Here is a 15,955-nt window from a genome sequence, read left to right on the forward strand (position 1 = left end):
AATAAAAATAAATAAATAAAAACCCTTCCCGTGTTCCGATGTAGTCTTTCAACGTGGCAGCATGATGGGGAGCCAAGGCCCTGGAAGAGCAGGTTGAAAAGCCATTTCCCTGCTGCAGAGGTTCAGAATGAGGGTGCTCACAGCGAGCCTGCGGGCCTGTCGTTAGTGCGCTAACAGTTTCACTGCAGCATGTCAGGTGAGCACCAGCACTGCCGGAATGTCCCGTCTACCCAGCGCAGGGACTTCTGTGTGCTACTCTCATAAATGTGTTAATGAACATGTTTTCATTTCTTTCCTTATTTAGATGAAGTTAGGGGTCAGTGGTGGTGTGGTGTTCTGTTTTGCAGAGAAGGAAATAGAGTCCTTGCACACGCGAGGCACACGGTCTACCACTGAGCTATATCACCAGTCTGTGTAGTGTTTGAAATATATAACGTAGAATTGCTTACTTGCTCAGCATGGCAGACTTCCTGTGTTGTGTTGCCTCTCTCCCAGAGCAGTGCCTTTGCTGGGTTTCCTACCTCAGGATCTGATTGGTACATCAGTCTTAGCAAACTTGCACCCAGAAGATCGTCCTCTGATGGTTGCCGTGCACCAAAAAAGTAGGTCCTGTTCCTTTGTGGGAGGAAATTATTTACTACTGATTTGTTCTAATTTTTCATTAGAGTTTAGCCTTTAGCCAGATAAGCAGTGAATTATCAAAACTGTTAAAGCAATTGTTTCCTGGTTGGAGTACTCAGAAATTCACAGATAAATGACCAAAGCAGCACTCAGTTGGTGTCTGAAGTCTGTTCTTGTTGTGTCATTTTATGCAGTCTTGAAGTATGCAGGCCGTCCTCCCTTTGAACATTCACCTGTCAGATTTTGTACTCAAAATGGAGACTATGTCATACTGGATTCCAGCTGGTCCAGCTTTGTGAACCCATGGAGCCGGAAGGTTTCTTTCATCATTGGCCGACATAAAGTTCGAACGTAAGTTAATCAGCTTTAGTATTTTCTAAACAATATATTTTACTACTTGGGGATGTAGCCTAGTGATAGAGCGTTTGTTCAGCATGCAGGCCACCTTGGGTTCAATACCCAGCACTGCAACCAAAACGTTGCTGTTTTTAACTGAATAATCTTAAACAGTTGGCTGCTTCTTGAAGCACTAGACCCGTGAACCAAGTGAAGCACACCTTTTCTTTCAATACTTTTGAAAAGCAGTTTGGCGATAATGTTATCAAGAGGCTTAAACCATGTCAGACTTAGAGTAGCTTAAATGTCCAACATTAAGTAAATTCTGGAGCATTTGTTTAATGTATTATTAGTAAAAAAATTTTGCAGAAATTGCATGATACAGTGTCTAAAATGCTTGATGAGGTTGATGTAAAATGCAGCATAATTGTGATGAAAACATTCACAGGAGCAAGGAGTGTAAAAGAGACCGGAGGAGACACAACGTAAATACCAGCTGTATGTGGTTGGTGGGCAGTGGGAGTGTGGGGAAGGGGCTTAGCGTTCACTTCCCCCCTCTGCCTTCTGTTTTAAAGACCTCTTCACTGACCATGTGAGCTTGTACCAGCCGTCTCACGGCAGACCCCAATCTTCCTAACGCACCTCTTTTCCTGCCAGCACGGCTAACTAGCATGCTGGGCTGTTACTCCTTGTCTGTTAAACGGTCATGGGACATGAATCTGGAACAGCCTCGCCTGCTGCTCCAGCAGCGAAGATACACGGTCCCTTGAATTCTTGGTTCATTTTTAATCGACCTGGAAGCTGGAAGGTTTTCACTCTGGCATCCCCCCCGCCCCCCTGCCCCCGTCTCTCGCTCTCATCACATTCTCATTCCCTTGCTGTCTCTTCCTGGCTTGTTAAAGCACGGAAATTCTACTTCAGTGTCCTGCTGAGATTAATAAATTATGCTTTTGGGGGTTCTTTGTTACTGCAGTTTTGGGGCAAGTCTCAGCCAGATAGCCCAGGTTGGCCCCAAATTTGTAATCCTCCTGCCTCAGCCTCCCGAGTGCTAAAGTTACAGATGTGCCTCTCTGTGCTTCCCTTATGTTTCTTGTATTTTGTTTTGCGTAAAACTTAGGAGCAGTAATTCTACAATGAAACATACTTTGTCACGTCTTAGAGACCATGAAAAACGGTTTCAAGGTTGCTCTCATTTCTTTGTACTCTAAGATTTGGTCTTTCCACTGCAGGTCTGTAACCTTAATGGGAGAAATGGGTGCCTTGTCATAAGACTAGCTGATCTAGAGCACCAGCTAGATATCAGCATAAAACACAGGACTGCCAAGTATGTGCTACCCGTGTAGGTCAGACAGAAAGCACACTTTTTTCTCCAGTAGAAAACCTATGGTAAAATGCAAAGAACCAGGTGTCGCTTTAGTGGGAGTGTGAAGAGCTGCTGAGTAAGAGTTTCTTCATCATCTGTTGCTCATCTAGGGGGTTGCTGCTGGACCTGTGTGCCTATCCCAGGCAGTGGAAGAGATCATCCTTGGGGTTCCCAAGTTACCCTTTCAGTTGTTTGATTAAATACGTATGTGAAGTTACTTTACATAGAGCAGGTACCCGGAAGTCTCTCAAGTGCTTGTAAACTTACATCACTGTGGGCTGGAGAGATGGCTCAGCGGTTAAGATCACTGGTTGTTCTTGCAGAAGACCCGGGTTTGAATCCCAGCACCCACATGGCAGCTAACAACTGTCTGTAACTCCAGTTCCAGGGGATCCAATGGCCTCTTCTGTCCTCCATGGGCATTGCATGATACAGATGCAGTTACCTACATGCAGGCAATACACTCATACACATAAAATAAAAATAACAAATAAAATATTTTTTAATTAAAAAAATAATTATACCACTGTTGATGTCTAAAGATTCAAGATAGGGCTAGGCTCACACCTTTAAACCCAGCACCCAGGAGGCAGGCCTGTGGATCTCTGTGAGTTTGAGGCCAGCCTGCATAGTGAGTTCCAATGGGGACTACATAGTGAGACCCTGTCATTAAAAAAAAGACCCAAGATTATGGGAGGGAAGGACCTCAGAGTCTAGTAGGTACTAATCTCTTAGAAGTAATAGTTGCCCACTTAAAAAAATGATGTCTAATGTATATATTTCTTCAAGTATTTGTAGATTTTGCCTACTCTGCTAAGGCACTGCGCTAGATCCTAAAAATGGTTCCATACTTTCACAGACCCCGCATTATAATAATAAAGACAGTAAATAAAAACGACACTGCAGCTGTGGAGCTAGAGCGTCGGGAAGTGTGGCAGGAACAGGGAGGAGCTGTGCAGCACTGAGCAGGGCCCTGCGTCCTTTCACGCGGTCTGGGCAAGCAGCTTGCTGCCGGTCCCCCTTACAGATGAACCCCGGGATCCCCACTGAGGAAGCTGAGCGTGAAAGCAAAGGCCCAGTTTTCTTCCTTTCGTAGCCCTGGTTCCCTCGAGCTTAGCAGCCTGACACTTCGTGGTAACATGGCACCTTTACCACTAGTTTGTGACCATTTTTTCTGATCTCTACATAGTAATCAGTTCGGTTAAAAACAGTTTGGTTTTGTAGAAATTTCTACAGCTAGGAATATCTAAATGTCATAAAGTAGTCCTCCATGTTACAGTTTCACTTGGAAATTAAGAGTTCAAGTATGTTTGTCAGATTTGCAGACTCCTGTTCGCAGGACATACTCACCCATGCCTTCCTTCACTCAGCCACATGCTCATTCTTTTAACAGAGACTCAGTGCTGCCTGCGATGGAGAAGGCGCTGTTCTTGGTGATGTTGCTTCACATTAACATACAGAACCCCAGAGAAAATCGTGGTTTTTTTCTTACAAATACCCATCTGGGGGATTGTTGGTGGGTCTATGGCCCCTCCTCACCTTGGAGATATGAGTGAACAAGCAGACAAAAATCCCAACTCCAGAGGTTATGGTAGTGGTAAGCAGATGGGGACAGATGACCAGCCCATGGTTAGATAAAGTGCACAGTGCAGATTGTAAGGCAGGGTGCAGTCTGCCGTTTATATTCAGTGTGCCTGTGCCTGTGGTGTAGCTGCTACGGGGTACAGAGTTGAACTGGAAAACGCTGCGTAGTCATGGCGAGATACACAGGATGAGTAAAAGGTCCCTAAACATGGAGATTCTGCTGGTTACCTCCATGGCACTTGTAGCATCCTAAGATTTTCTGACAGTGCCTGCAGTCCTTGGGACAGTGAGTCTCTGGGTAACAGCTGCATGTGTAGGTTGTGAGGAGCAGCAGGCTAGCATGACCACAAAAGGAAAGCACTGGCTCTGTGCTCAGATAGGTGGGTTCACATGGGCTCTGGTGACTGCATCCACCCAGGACTTCACACCACAAGCACTCTACCACTGGATCACATTCCCCACCTCCTCTCACACTAAGTGTCAGGAATGAGTCCTATGTCATAAAACGCAGTGAGGTGAGGTGATGCACCTGACTCAGTATTCCTCATTGGAACCTGCTCCACAGAGGTCCCAAGAGATAGGTTTGGGTGGTGGCAAAGGTGTGAATCTTGAGCCTAGACTAGTCTCTTTATGCATCTCCATTCACCTCTTGATAACCAGGAAACCTGGAGAAGGTTGAAATTCCATTGAAGATGATGCTTGTAAAGAAACTGGAATATTGCCTGGCACCCCTATGCTTTTGAAGGTGTTATTCTCATAGTGTATTCTAAAAGCTAACACAATTGTGCCGCATAGTTAGTGGTCCTAGTAAATACGAGTTTCTTCTTGTTTTGTTTTCAACTTTGTTGACATTCATTGTATTCATGTAGTAGATTTTTTTTATGTTACTATATGTGTGGGTGTGTGTATGTGTGTGTGCGTGCGCGTGCGCTTGTATGTGTATGCAGGTACATAGATAATAGGACATATGGAGCTCAGAGGGCAGCTTCTGTTTTCTCCTTCTGTAGTGGTTTCTGGGTTCCAGAGATCAAACTCAGGCCAGACTTGCACAATCAGAGCTTTTACCCTGAGCCGTCTCTGAGCCATCCAGGTAGTCTGACCATAAATGGGATATTAGTGTTAGAGCAGCTGCATATCCACCACTAGGGTGGGCTGCATGGCCATACTTTTCAGATAGCACAAGCAATTAGCAACTCTATACATTCAAGGTTGTTTGGCAACTTCAGAGTCTTAAAAGTCCTACAAAAGTTTACTCAGTCAAATTTTGAAACCCATCATTATTGAAGATATTTTAGGAGTTAAGGAAGAACTTGTTACTGGTACTTATTATACAAATGTATTTACTGACTAGGTAGTGAATTGCATAAAGATGAATGCTATAGAGAAACAGAATTCTATTCCCAAGGGCATGCCTGCAGTTTCAGTTCTTTGGTGGTAGAGGCAGGAGGCTTGCAAGTGCCAGGCTAGCCTGGGCCTTGTAGCAAGACTTTGTCTTAGAAAACCAAGGGCTGGGGATGTAGCCAAGCAGGAGAGTATTTGCTAGCATGTGTAAGTCCCCAGGTTCTGTCCCCAGCACCGTGGGGGTTGAGGGCTGTTATGGTCTCTTACTTCTTTGGGAATTTTAGCTGTATCAAGAGTCAAGGAATTGTTTTATAAAAGCTCTGCTTACTTGTTAGTCTATTGAAAGCGTTTGATGTTCATCTCACGAAGCTCTCAGCTGTCTGACTCATCCTTCCACTTGGCATTTTGTAGGACTCCACTAAGTGAGGATGTTTTTGCTGCCAGAATAAAAAGGGCTAACAATGATGACAGAGACATAACAGAATTACAAGAGCAGATTCACAAACTTCTCTTGCAGGTAAAGTGAGAGATTTTAAAAAAGAAACAGCATTTCTGTCATTATATTCTGTGTTAGTGCTCATTCCTACGAGGTCACGTCACAGAAGAAAGCTATGAAGGGAGGGTAGAAACTTGTACGAACCCTGAGCGTCTGTACCGTAGAAGCTGCTGTCTTTCTCTTTGAGTCCTTGCATTGGATTCTGTTAACTTCTCTTCCTTATCCCTGTGAAATATATAAACATTGTTAGCTGAACCGCATTTCACTTCAATACAGCAAATGCAGTTGCAGCAATAGGACAGATGCTGAGAGGATTCTTATGTTCCAAACACCAGGTAGAGAAGGAATATGTTGGTCTCAGTATCTCTGTATTATAAGGTAAGAGTATGAAATTGCCTGTTAAAAGGACTTCGGGTACCAGGCATCGTAGTGCACGCCCTTAATACCAGCATTCCAAGGCAGTGAGTTCTAGGCCAGCTGGGGCTACAGGGAGACCCTGTCTCAAAAAGACCGCTGAATGTCACATAGAGTGGCTGTTAGCCCAGTGTCTCCTATATCCTATAACCAGGTCCATGAAATGTCTGTGGAGTTCTTTTTTTTTTTTTTTTTTTTTTTTTCCGTCTTTGAGACAGGGTTTCCTTGTAGCCCCAGCTGGCCTGGATTCGCTATGGAGATCAGACTGGCCTCGAACTCCCCAGAGATCTGCCTGCCTCTGCCTCCCAAGTGCTGGAATTAAAGGGTGCACCACCACGCCTGGTGTGGAGTTCTTTTTTGAAAATCCATAGTTTTGTTTAAAGTATTCTGTCTATTCTAACCCTAGCATAAAGAACTAAGGGTTTATTTTAATGGTTTTAAAAATCAGGCTATGGCATCTGAGAAGAACTTATTGCTGTAGTGCCCATCTTGACTAGAAAATAGAATTTGCCCTTGAGAATTAGGGCTAGCAGCATCAAACTACCGATACCTATGTAGTTTAGGATTTGGGAAATTCATACTTTTTAATGATTTTAGTCTAGAAGCTCCACAGTGACTATTGTTACTGTTTAGATAGCGCAGGACTGAACGGGCCCCCTTTGTCCTAGCCAGTCCACATGAGTGCGTCCAGCAGCTACGGGAGCCTGGGCGGCAGCGGCTCGCAAGAGCAGCAAGTCAACATCACGTCTTCCAGTGAGTCAAGTGGACACTGCGTGGAGGAAGCTCAGAAGGAGCCGGTGTGTGGCTGATGTGCTCTGTGAGATGCTGTGTGCTCCTTTTGTTCTCTGTGCCGTGTCAGCGCTGGCCTGCACCTGGTGATATCACAGCATTTGTTTGCCATTTGGTGACAGACACCTCAATCTGTTTTAGACAATTATTTGAATGATTCAGAAAAATATCTCTAAAACCAAAGTATGGCACATGCCTGTAATCTCAGCCGCTGAGGTGAAAGCTGGGGGTTGTGATTTGAGGCCAGCCTGGTCTACGTGGTGAGGCTCTGTCTCTCAAAAACAGGTCATCTTTGGAAGGGAATACTTGGATTAATTGAATTCTTTCATAAAGATCACTGTATTGTAAGTAGATTTGCTTCCAGCTTTGCTGTTAGCAGTTGCCATGGCACAGTGAGAAACCGAGTGAAAGTGAGGACTGTACTCTCTGGCATGATGTCTTCAGAGAACAGGAGTTAACTGTGTTTCGTATATTGTGTCTTTTAGTACACATTTCTGTACCTTTTTAAACCTATTTTACCATTTTTTTTCCTATGACCTTGGAGCAGATTTATGCCAGTGTAAACAAGATCAAGAATCTGGGTCAGCAACTCTACATCGAGTCAATGACCAGATCATCAGTAAAGTCAGTGATGGGGACATGCATGGAGCTGCAGGGTGGTGGTGAGTCAGGACAGTGGCCTTTGGCCACTTCCCACATCTGCCCTCTTCACAGAGAGCTTTGTACGTGGCCTCAAGCACACAACCCTGAGCTCATGTGAGCTTTTCATCATGATTTGCCCAGAGCGCAGTAGCAGTGTTGATGGCAGTAGCGTTGGCAACAGCATAGAGCCACTTGAAAGCGGAGTGGTGGTGAGACATCATTCTGGGATGCTTTTACTGAGGAGTTCGCTTCTGTCGAGCATGCGTTTTCTTCCCTGTCTAAGTTGTGTGTAATCCGGAAGGAGCTGACTGAATACATTTTAGATGGTAAAGAGTACTGAAGTAATCCTTTTCTGTCATTTCAAACAAATGGAGAATATGATCTAGATAGATTGAAAAGTATTGATTGGGCTTTTTTATTGAGATAGGAATCACTCCAAAAGAACTGATCAGTTGTATTCAGTGACATTGTTTTGAAAAGTTAACCTAGCCACATAGCTGGCAAGAGGCCTACAGCATAGGGATCTGATCAACTGCCTTGCTAGGCAAACACTCTTCCACTGAGCCACACCACTGGTGTACGTTGACTTATTTATTTACTTGCTTACTTTTTTTGTTGCTGTTGTTCTCTTTGAGACAGGGTCTCCTTGTAGCCCCAGCTGTCCTGGAACTCACTATGTAGACCAGGTTGGCCTTGAACTCACAGAGATCGCCTGCCTCTGCCTCCTGAGTGCTGGGATTAAAGGCATGCACTACCATGCCCAGCTACTTGCTTACTTTTAATTTTACACTTTTAAACCTAAGTAGCCTTCCCTTCATTTTTCTCCTTGAATGTTAACATGGTTTTAGAAGTGTGGTGGATTTTGAGCATATAAATTTTACAAATAGTATCTGTCATCGTTAGACGTAGATATTTTATATAGTAGGGTTGACATTTACTTTCTAAGACCAGTACTAACAGAAATAGTAGGTAGGTTTTTTTTCAGGTCCTGGCATGATTTTAAAACATCAAATTAGGGGCTGGGGCAATGGCCCAGGGGTAGTGTTTGTTGTGTAGGCATAAGGACCTGAGTTTGGGTCCCTGGAACCCATGTAAAAGCTGGGTGTGGCAGCACATGCCTGTACTCTCATCGCTGGGGTCTGGAGACAAGTGGATCCCAGGGACTTGCTGGCCAGCCAGCCTACCCAAAACAGCAAGCTCCAGGTTCAGTGAAAGGTCCTGCCTCAAAAAATAAGGTGGAGAGCAACAGAAGTTACCTAATGTTGACCTCTGGCCTCTACTCACATACACACAGGCAGATACTCCCTCCTTCCCCAACATGAGCAAAAAACCCCTCAAATCACTGTTCACATAGGGCATATTGCCTGTAGCCTTAAGGACTGTACAGGTATGTCAAAATTTCTGAGATTGTAACTTACAAATAAGATATTTAGTGTGGAAAGCTAGGAAATCCAGGCTCAAAATATGGAAGGTTCAGTTTTCAATGAGCCCTGTCTGCTTCCAAGAGCAAGCTTGAGCCCCACATCCCACAAAGGGGAAGAACTCTCTACTTGGCAGCCTAGCAAAGCAAGAGCTTCACTACTTCTGCACCCCTCCCCGTCCCTCCCCTGTGGTTCTTTGGAGATGGACTCTTGCTGTGTCATCCAAGTAATGTTAAACTCCTGAGCTAAAGTGATCCTCCTGCACCAGCTTCAGCCTCCCAAGTGCTGGAACCAGTGCGTGCCTCCGTACACCCCTCAGCCCTTTATAAGATCACTGCTAGTCTTATTTGTGAGGGATGTGATGGTACCTTTGCTTTCTGCTTAGGAATACAGGAAGAGCATCACTTAGAATGAAAAAGGCAACAAATTTATAACCTCCTTTGACCCCCCTAGAGTACTGAGTATTAGCCAGCAGTCCTAAAATCTAAGCAGAGACTGATGCTTAGGAGGAGGAGTGAGCGGCAAACACTGGATTACTGTGCACTGTCTTACTAAATCTAGCAGCTTGCAAGAGCCCCTCCCTGAGGCACAGTGCAAAAGAGTGAACACAAAGCAGGCTCTCTGGCAAATCAGCACAGTCTAGCTAGAGGAATTACTTCAAACTTGATCTAAAGTTTTATTAATTCAAGCATAGGCCTCCTCACAGGGTTTGACATGCTCAGTGTCTAATGTCCTGTAAAGGTTACTGAATTTTCAACAAGAAGTTATGAAGCTTAATGAAAAGCAAGGAAGAAAAACTCCCAAAAGACTTAATTATCAGAACAAAGTTCAGTACACAGCAATGGAAATACCTGACCATGTAAAATAGCTAGAAGAGCACATTGCAAGGCTCCTGGACAAAGTGCACTGTGAACAAGACCAGCACCAAGAAGGAGCCTAAAAGGGAGGGTCGGGTGGTAATTAACGCCAGAGATGTTGTCTGTCCTGGTTTCTGGTGTCCTACTAATTTGTCTCTGAAATTTAAAAAAATTCACATAACCAAGTTAAAAAAGACTAAAATTTACTGATGTTTGTATATGCTGCAAAACAAATTGGAAAAATGTCAGACATGAAGAATGTTTTCATCAATACACCCAAAGAAGAATCAATCAACTCCAAGGTAGATTACTTCAGAAATTACTCCAACTGAAACAGAAACAGTGGTGCGTACTAAGAGTTTGGGGCCATAGCAAGCTGCTGAGAGGAGACTGAGTGGGATCCTAGAAGAGGTAGCTACAATCAAGAATCTTCTAGGGATTCAAAGAGCATCAAGTAATGTTTTTAAAAGCAGAAACCTGCCTGGACATATCCTGTCCAAACTGCTGAAAACAGAATCAGATTCCATCTTAACGGCAGCACAAGGCAAGAAAAGACTAGATATGAACCAGAGGTAAAAATTATAATAAATGTGTCTCTAGAAACCTTTTCTACTAAAAAGACAAGTACGTCTTCGAAGAAAAAAACTGTCAATACAGAGTTTTATATCTAGTGGAAAATCTTCCAGAAGCAAAAGATTTGTCAAACAGTAATTGTCAGAATTTTAACAGCAGACTTATTTACAAGAAAGGCTAATGGAGCATCTTACATCAGAAGATATGACAAGGCAAAGACTTGGCCACACCAAGGATTGAAAAACACCGGAAGTGGAATAAAAGGAAATAAGTTTTATTCTTAATTGCTCTGAAAAGATAACTGGCTAGAGCTGAAATAGTATTCTGTATTTGTAACATACATAGAAGTAAAATATATGGTAATAGGGGCTGGAGAGATGGCTCAGCAGTTAAGAACACGGGTTGTTCTTGCAGAAGACCCGGGTTTGAATCCCAGCACCCACATGGCAGCTAACAACTGTCCGTAACTCCAGTTCCAGGGCCTCCAACAGCCTCTTCTGTCCTCTGCAGGCATTGCACAACACGAGTGCACTTATCTACATGCAGGCAATACATGCATACACATAAAATAAAAATAATAAAATATTTTTAAAGTGGAGGGAGAGAACCAACTCCACATGGTTGTCCTCAGATCTCCATACATGTACTATGACATGTACATGCCCACTCCACCTTCCAACCACACATCATACACACATAGTAATGAATAAAGTATTTTTTAAGAGATTTGAGATTGTCCTAATTCGCTCTGCCCAGTTAACAGCGTAGAACATACTTTTCTCAAGGACACAGGGAGCATTCATCAAAATTGACCACATTCTGGGCCACAATGTAAACTTTTAACATTTTTGTAAAAAAACGGAAATCATACAGACTAGTTCTCTGACCATTATGACTTAAAGTAGCAAAGGTGTCTAGAAAACTGCCAAATGCTTAAAAATTAAGGAACATCCTTTAGCCCATTAGGCTTGAAGAGGACACTTTAGGGAAATAAGAACATTGTGAATCGAATGAAATGGAAAGAACAAAAAAGTACGTAAGCCATCCCTAAGCAGTACTCACAGGGACATTTACAGTGTCGTTTGCTAAGTGACAAAACGAAATGACCTCACATCAGTAATCCAAGACTTGTCCTTGAGAAATGAGGAAAGAGGGGACTGGAGAGACAGCTCAGCAGTTAAGAGGCATATTGCTCTTGCAGAAGACCTGGGATTGGTTCCTAGCACCCACATCTGGGGGCTCACAACTACCTGTAACTCCAGTTCTGGGGAATCTGATGCCCCCTGTCCTCCACAAATACTTGCATGTACATAGTATACATAAACACACAGACTAACATTCATATACAGTAAATAGTCTTTAAAAAAAGAAATGAGAAAAATTAAGTGAAAAGTAGGAAGAAGGAAAGAAATAAACACCAGATTTCAATGGAAATTAATACATCATTAGCTTTATTAGACAGGCTGGGCTTTATCAAAACTGAAAACTCCTTTTTTAAAAGACATTGGTAAGACAGTATTGGGAATTTAAATAATTTCAAATTATATAGACACTATAGGACTTATATCCAGACTTATATATAAGAACTCTTCCAAAATGTGTATCAACAGCAAGTAGCATAGGAAAAAAAAGTTCAACCTCATTAGGCAGAAAGAAATCTAATCCCGTGAGGTACTACTGAATACCTGTTAGCATAGCTAAATTAAAAGGAAGACGAGCATCCCTGAGAATACTTAAGCATGGACTAGGATGCAGGGTAGTCACAGTACTTGTATGTTACTGGACATGATATAGGATTGCACAGCCCCTTGTAGACACCCTGACAGTCCCTGTAAATCTAAATATGCTTTTACGTAGGACTGGGAAGTTCATTCCTAGTTGTTCAAGTGAAGCACCTTCAAGTTCACACCCAAACCTGCCTGGAATATACACGCCACTCCAAACAGTGAACCTAGATAGCTCCACATCATTCAGCAAATGAATGCATCAGTCATGGTACATCAGTACCACAGAATACCATGGCAGTGAGGAGAAAGGAGTCTGATAGCAACAGTGTAGGCGAAAGGCCATTACTTAGGAGCAGCAGCTAACTCTGCTGTGAACAGTGCTTGATGGAGTCTTTCCTAAACTCTCTCCCGTGCTTGGTTTCCATGGTGCTGCTTCTGTCCCCTACAGGAGGTTCAGATGCTCTAGTGTGAAGTCCTGGAGGCTTTTTCCTTCTCTACACCTGTGCCGATAACCACATTTGATCATTTAAATTCAAATTAAATACAAATAAGTACGATGAGCATCTTATTACTCCTTAGTAGAATAGCCACATTTCAGCTGCTTTAGTAGCTACATGTTGCCCTTGGGCCAGCACAAAGACAGGGCAGTCAGTCAGCACAGAGGGCCTGCCGGACACAGGTGCACCTGCGCTTCCATTGCACCACACGAGAAGCCATGGCTTTGGTCGTCCTGCAGAGTAGCTGTGCAGGTGTGCGGCGGGCAGGTGGTGCACGGGGTTTTGTCTGACAGTTTGCCTTGAAATACTTGTTTCATTTTATAAACTACTGATAGAATCATTTTGTATAACATGCTTTTATGCATTATTTTATTCACTTATTGTGGGGGGTGATATATTTCTGTCTCAGTACATTGAGAGCTGAGCTCATGTTTAATAGCTGCATAGTATTTTATTACTGTGTATGTCCTGAAATACCATGACTTAATCTGCTGAATATTTTGACTGTATATCCTTTCATTTTCTTCCAGATAAGCAAAAGGACTTTGCTTCTTCCCAGACATTGAAAAATAAAAGTATGTACACCGATTCTTGGGGAGATTTAAGGAAAGTCCAGCCTAGCCCGTCCTATCAACAAATTAACTGTATTGATAGAGTCATCAGGTAGAAGACACAAGTTTAGTGACTTGTTAATTTTAGCCAAAAGCATACCTTGTCACCATGAGCCTTAATAGAATTTTAATGGATGTTTAGTAGGTATTTCATGCTATAAATTGATAGGTATTTATGGAGTACCTACTACATATAGCTCACATTTTTTTTGAACTTTATGGAGAGTGCAAAAATTTAGACTGTGCATCTCTGTGAGGGAGCTGGAGGATAGTGGGGAAAACCTGCGGTCACCGAGATTACGTGTAAGGGTGAAGACCAGTTTGACACACAGTAAAAGAGGTGTTACAACCCAGTGACCCAGGCTGAGGTGGAAGGTCAGGAAAGGCTTCCTGAACAAACAGTGCACAAAGTATCCCAATCCTGAGTGGCTTAAGGAAAGCCCAGAGGTGGGAAATGGCACGGTGTGGCCAAGTAAGAAGACAGGACCTGATTCTGTTGTTGTAGATACCTGAAGAGCTACAGCATCCCAGCTTTGAAAAGGAAGTGTATATCCTGTACAAACACAGCTTCTTCATCTTCAAAAGAGGACAAGCAGACCCACAAGGCGATGACATCCCAGCACTGCAAGGTAACAGGACAGCCTTCAGGGCTGGATTAAAAGAGTGCTGTGTCCATTGCATTCTGTTTTTGACTTCTTGGCTTTAGTTATTTCATCATACCCATATTATCCCTTTATCCCCAGTGGGATACAGTGACATCTGTAAACTAAATCCTTGCGCTTCCTGTTAGGAGTTTTCACAGTCATTTTCTCATACATGACCAGTTGCTGGACAGATCTCAGCCAGACCGGAACAAGACATGCCAGCAAATGGACCGTCCACAGTTGCTGAAGGAGGTGCTGTGCGAACCCTGTCCACCGCAGCACTGAGCTTGGGGTCGAACATAAGCCAGTGCAGCTACAGCAGCACCAGTGTCCTTGTCCCACCCCCAGAGTCAGGTACCACCTCACCTTCTAATGAGGAAACACAATACCATTTGCCTAATTATCACTTTTAACCACTTTTCCCTTTCTTTAATTCAGTTAGGCTAGTTAGGGAACATCACCATGTCTGTATTGGTTACATGTTTTAGGCTGCATTTTGATTGATTGAGTGAGTGAGTGAGTGAGTAAGTGAGCGAGCTAGGATCTCTCCATAGCCCCAGCAGGCTTGGAGCTTCATTTGTAGACCAGGCTGGCCTCCATCTCACAGAGATCTGCTGGATTTAAAGGTGTGCATCACGGCACCCTGCTAGGCTGTGTTTCTTAGCTGCTATTTGTCAATAGGATCAATTGATAAGTGTAAAGCACTCAGAGCTGCTGGGAGATAGTGTTGGTAAGCCCTCCATATCAGCCATTATTAATGCCGTTCTCTGTGGAGCCAGACCGGAACAAGACATGCCAGCAAATGGACCGTCCACAGTTGCTGAAGGAGGTGCTGTGCGAACCCTGTCCACCGCAGCACTGAGCTTGGGGTCGAACATAAGCCAGTGCAGCTACAGCAGCACCAGTGTCCTTGTCCCACCCCCAGAGTCAGGTACCACCTCACCTTCTAATGAGGAAACACAATACCATTTGCCTAATTATCACTTTTAACCACTTTTCCCTTTCTTTAATTCAGTTAGGCTAGTTAGGGAACATCACCATGTCTGTATTGGTTACATGTTTTAGGCTGCATTTTGATTGATTGAGTGAGTGAGTGAGTGAGTAAGTGAGCGAGCTAGGATCTCTCCATAGCCCCAGCAGGCTTGGAGCTTCATTTGTAGACCAGGCTGGCCTCCATCTCACAGAGATCTGCTGGATTTAAAGGTGTGCATCACGGCACCCTGCTAGGCTGTGTTTCTTAGCTGCTATTTGTCAATAGGATCAATTGATAAGTGTAAAGCACTCAGAGCTGCTGGGAGATAGTGTTGGTAAGCCCTCCATATCAGCCATTATTAATGCCGTTCTCTGTGGGCTCACATGATGTCATTTTGTGGCTGCTTTAAAGAAAGTTTCTGTTTCACATGTTGAGTGTATAGCAGCAACTGGGTTAGTCAGGCGTGTTCCCATTTTTGTGTTGGCTTGATAAGTCAGCAGAGCATGTTTAAGTTTTCCCTTAATAGCATAATTACTTGATCAATTATTTTTATTATCTTCCATCCTTTTGGCCCTTTGATTGTTCATAATGACTTGGTAGATAAATGGTGACGTAGCTGTTGTGTGGGTTTCTGGTTACTCCTAACTTATCTTTGCTAGCCTTCACCGGCGTATGGGCTGAGTGTGAGCAGTTACTATGGCGGTTCTGTCCTTAGTCCTTGCTTAGTTGTATTAGTTACTTTTTGCATTGCTATGACAAAATACCTCACTAAAGCAGCCCAAGAAAGAGTGGAGTTGGGTCCAGCCCAACTGCCTAACAGTCCTGCTGCTGTACCTTCCCCACCATGATGGACTGTGTCCTCAACAAAAAGCAGAAATTGCCCCCCTACCCCCCCCCCCCAAAAAAAAAAAAAAAAAACAACCACTATGCGTCTTTTCCTGTCCAGGAGGCCTAGCTCAGTTCCAACATAAGTGTCTTTGGGTAAAGAGAACATAATCTGCCTGCTCGGCGTCTGTGTCTCCCGGCTCTCCAGCTCAGGGCTGTTGGGAGGATGTCATGAGTTAGT

The 15,955-nt window shown here is 43.6% G+C and overlaps 1 protein-coding gene across 1 annotated transcript in view; it reads left to right on the forward strand.

Moving 5' to 3' along the window:
• Positions 1-15,955, forward strand: part of Per3 (period circadian regulator 3) — a 47,721-nt gene that overhangs the window by 12,682 nt on the left and 19,084 nt on the right. Inside the window, 9 exon segments of the mRNA XM_029558300.1 lie at positions 496-602; positions 816-972; positions 5,657-5,762; positions 6,824-6,952; positions 7,492-7,606; positions 13,192-13,324; positions 13,778-13,875; positions 13,878-13,901; positions 14,097-14,270. Coding sequence (XP_029414160.1) covers positions 496-602; positions 816-972; positions 5,657-5,762; positions 6,824-6,952; positions 7,492-7,606; positions 13,192-13,324; positions 13,778-13,875; positions 13,878-13,901; positions 14,097-14,270 — 1,043 coding nt within the window.

Source organism: Nannospalax galili, unplaced genomic scaffold (assembly GCF_000622305.1).
Source record: "Nannospalax galili isolate Female #2095 unplaced genomic scaffold, S.galili_v1.0 scaffold1488, whole genome shotgun sequence".
Lineage (NCBI taxonomy): Eukaryota > Metazoa > Chordata > Mammalia > Rodentia > Spalacidae > Nannospalax > Nannospalax galili.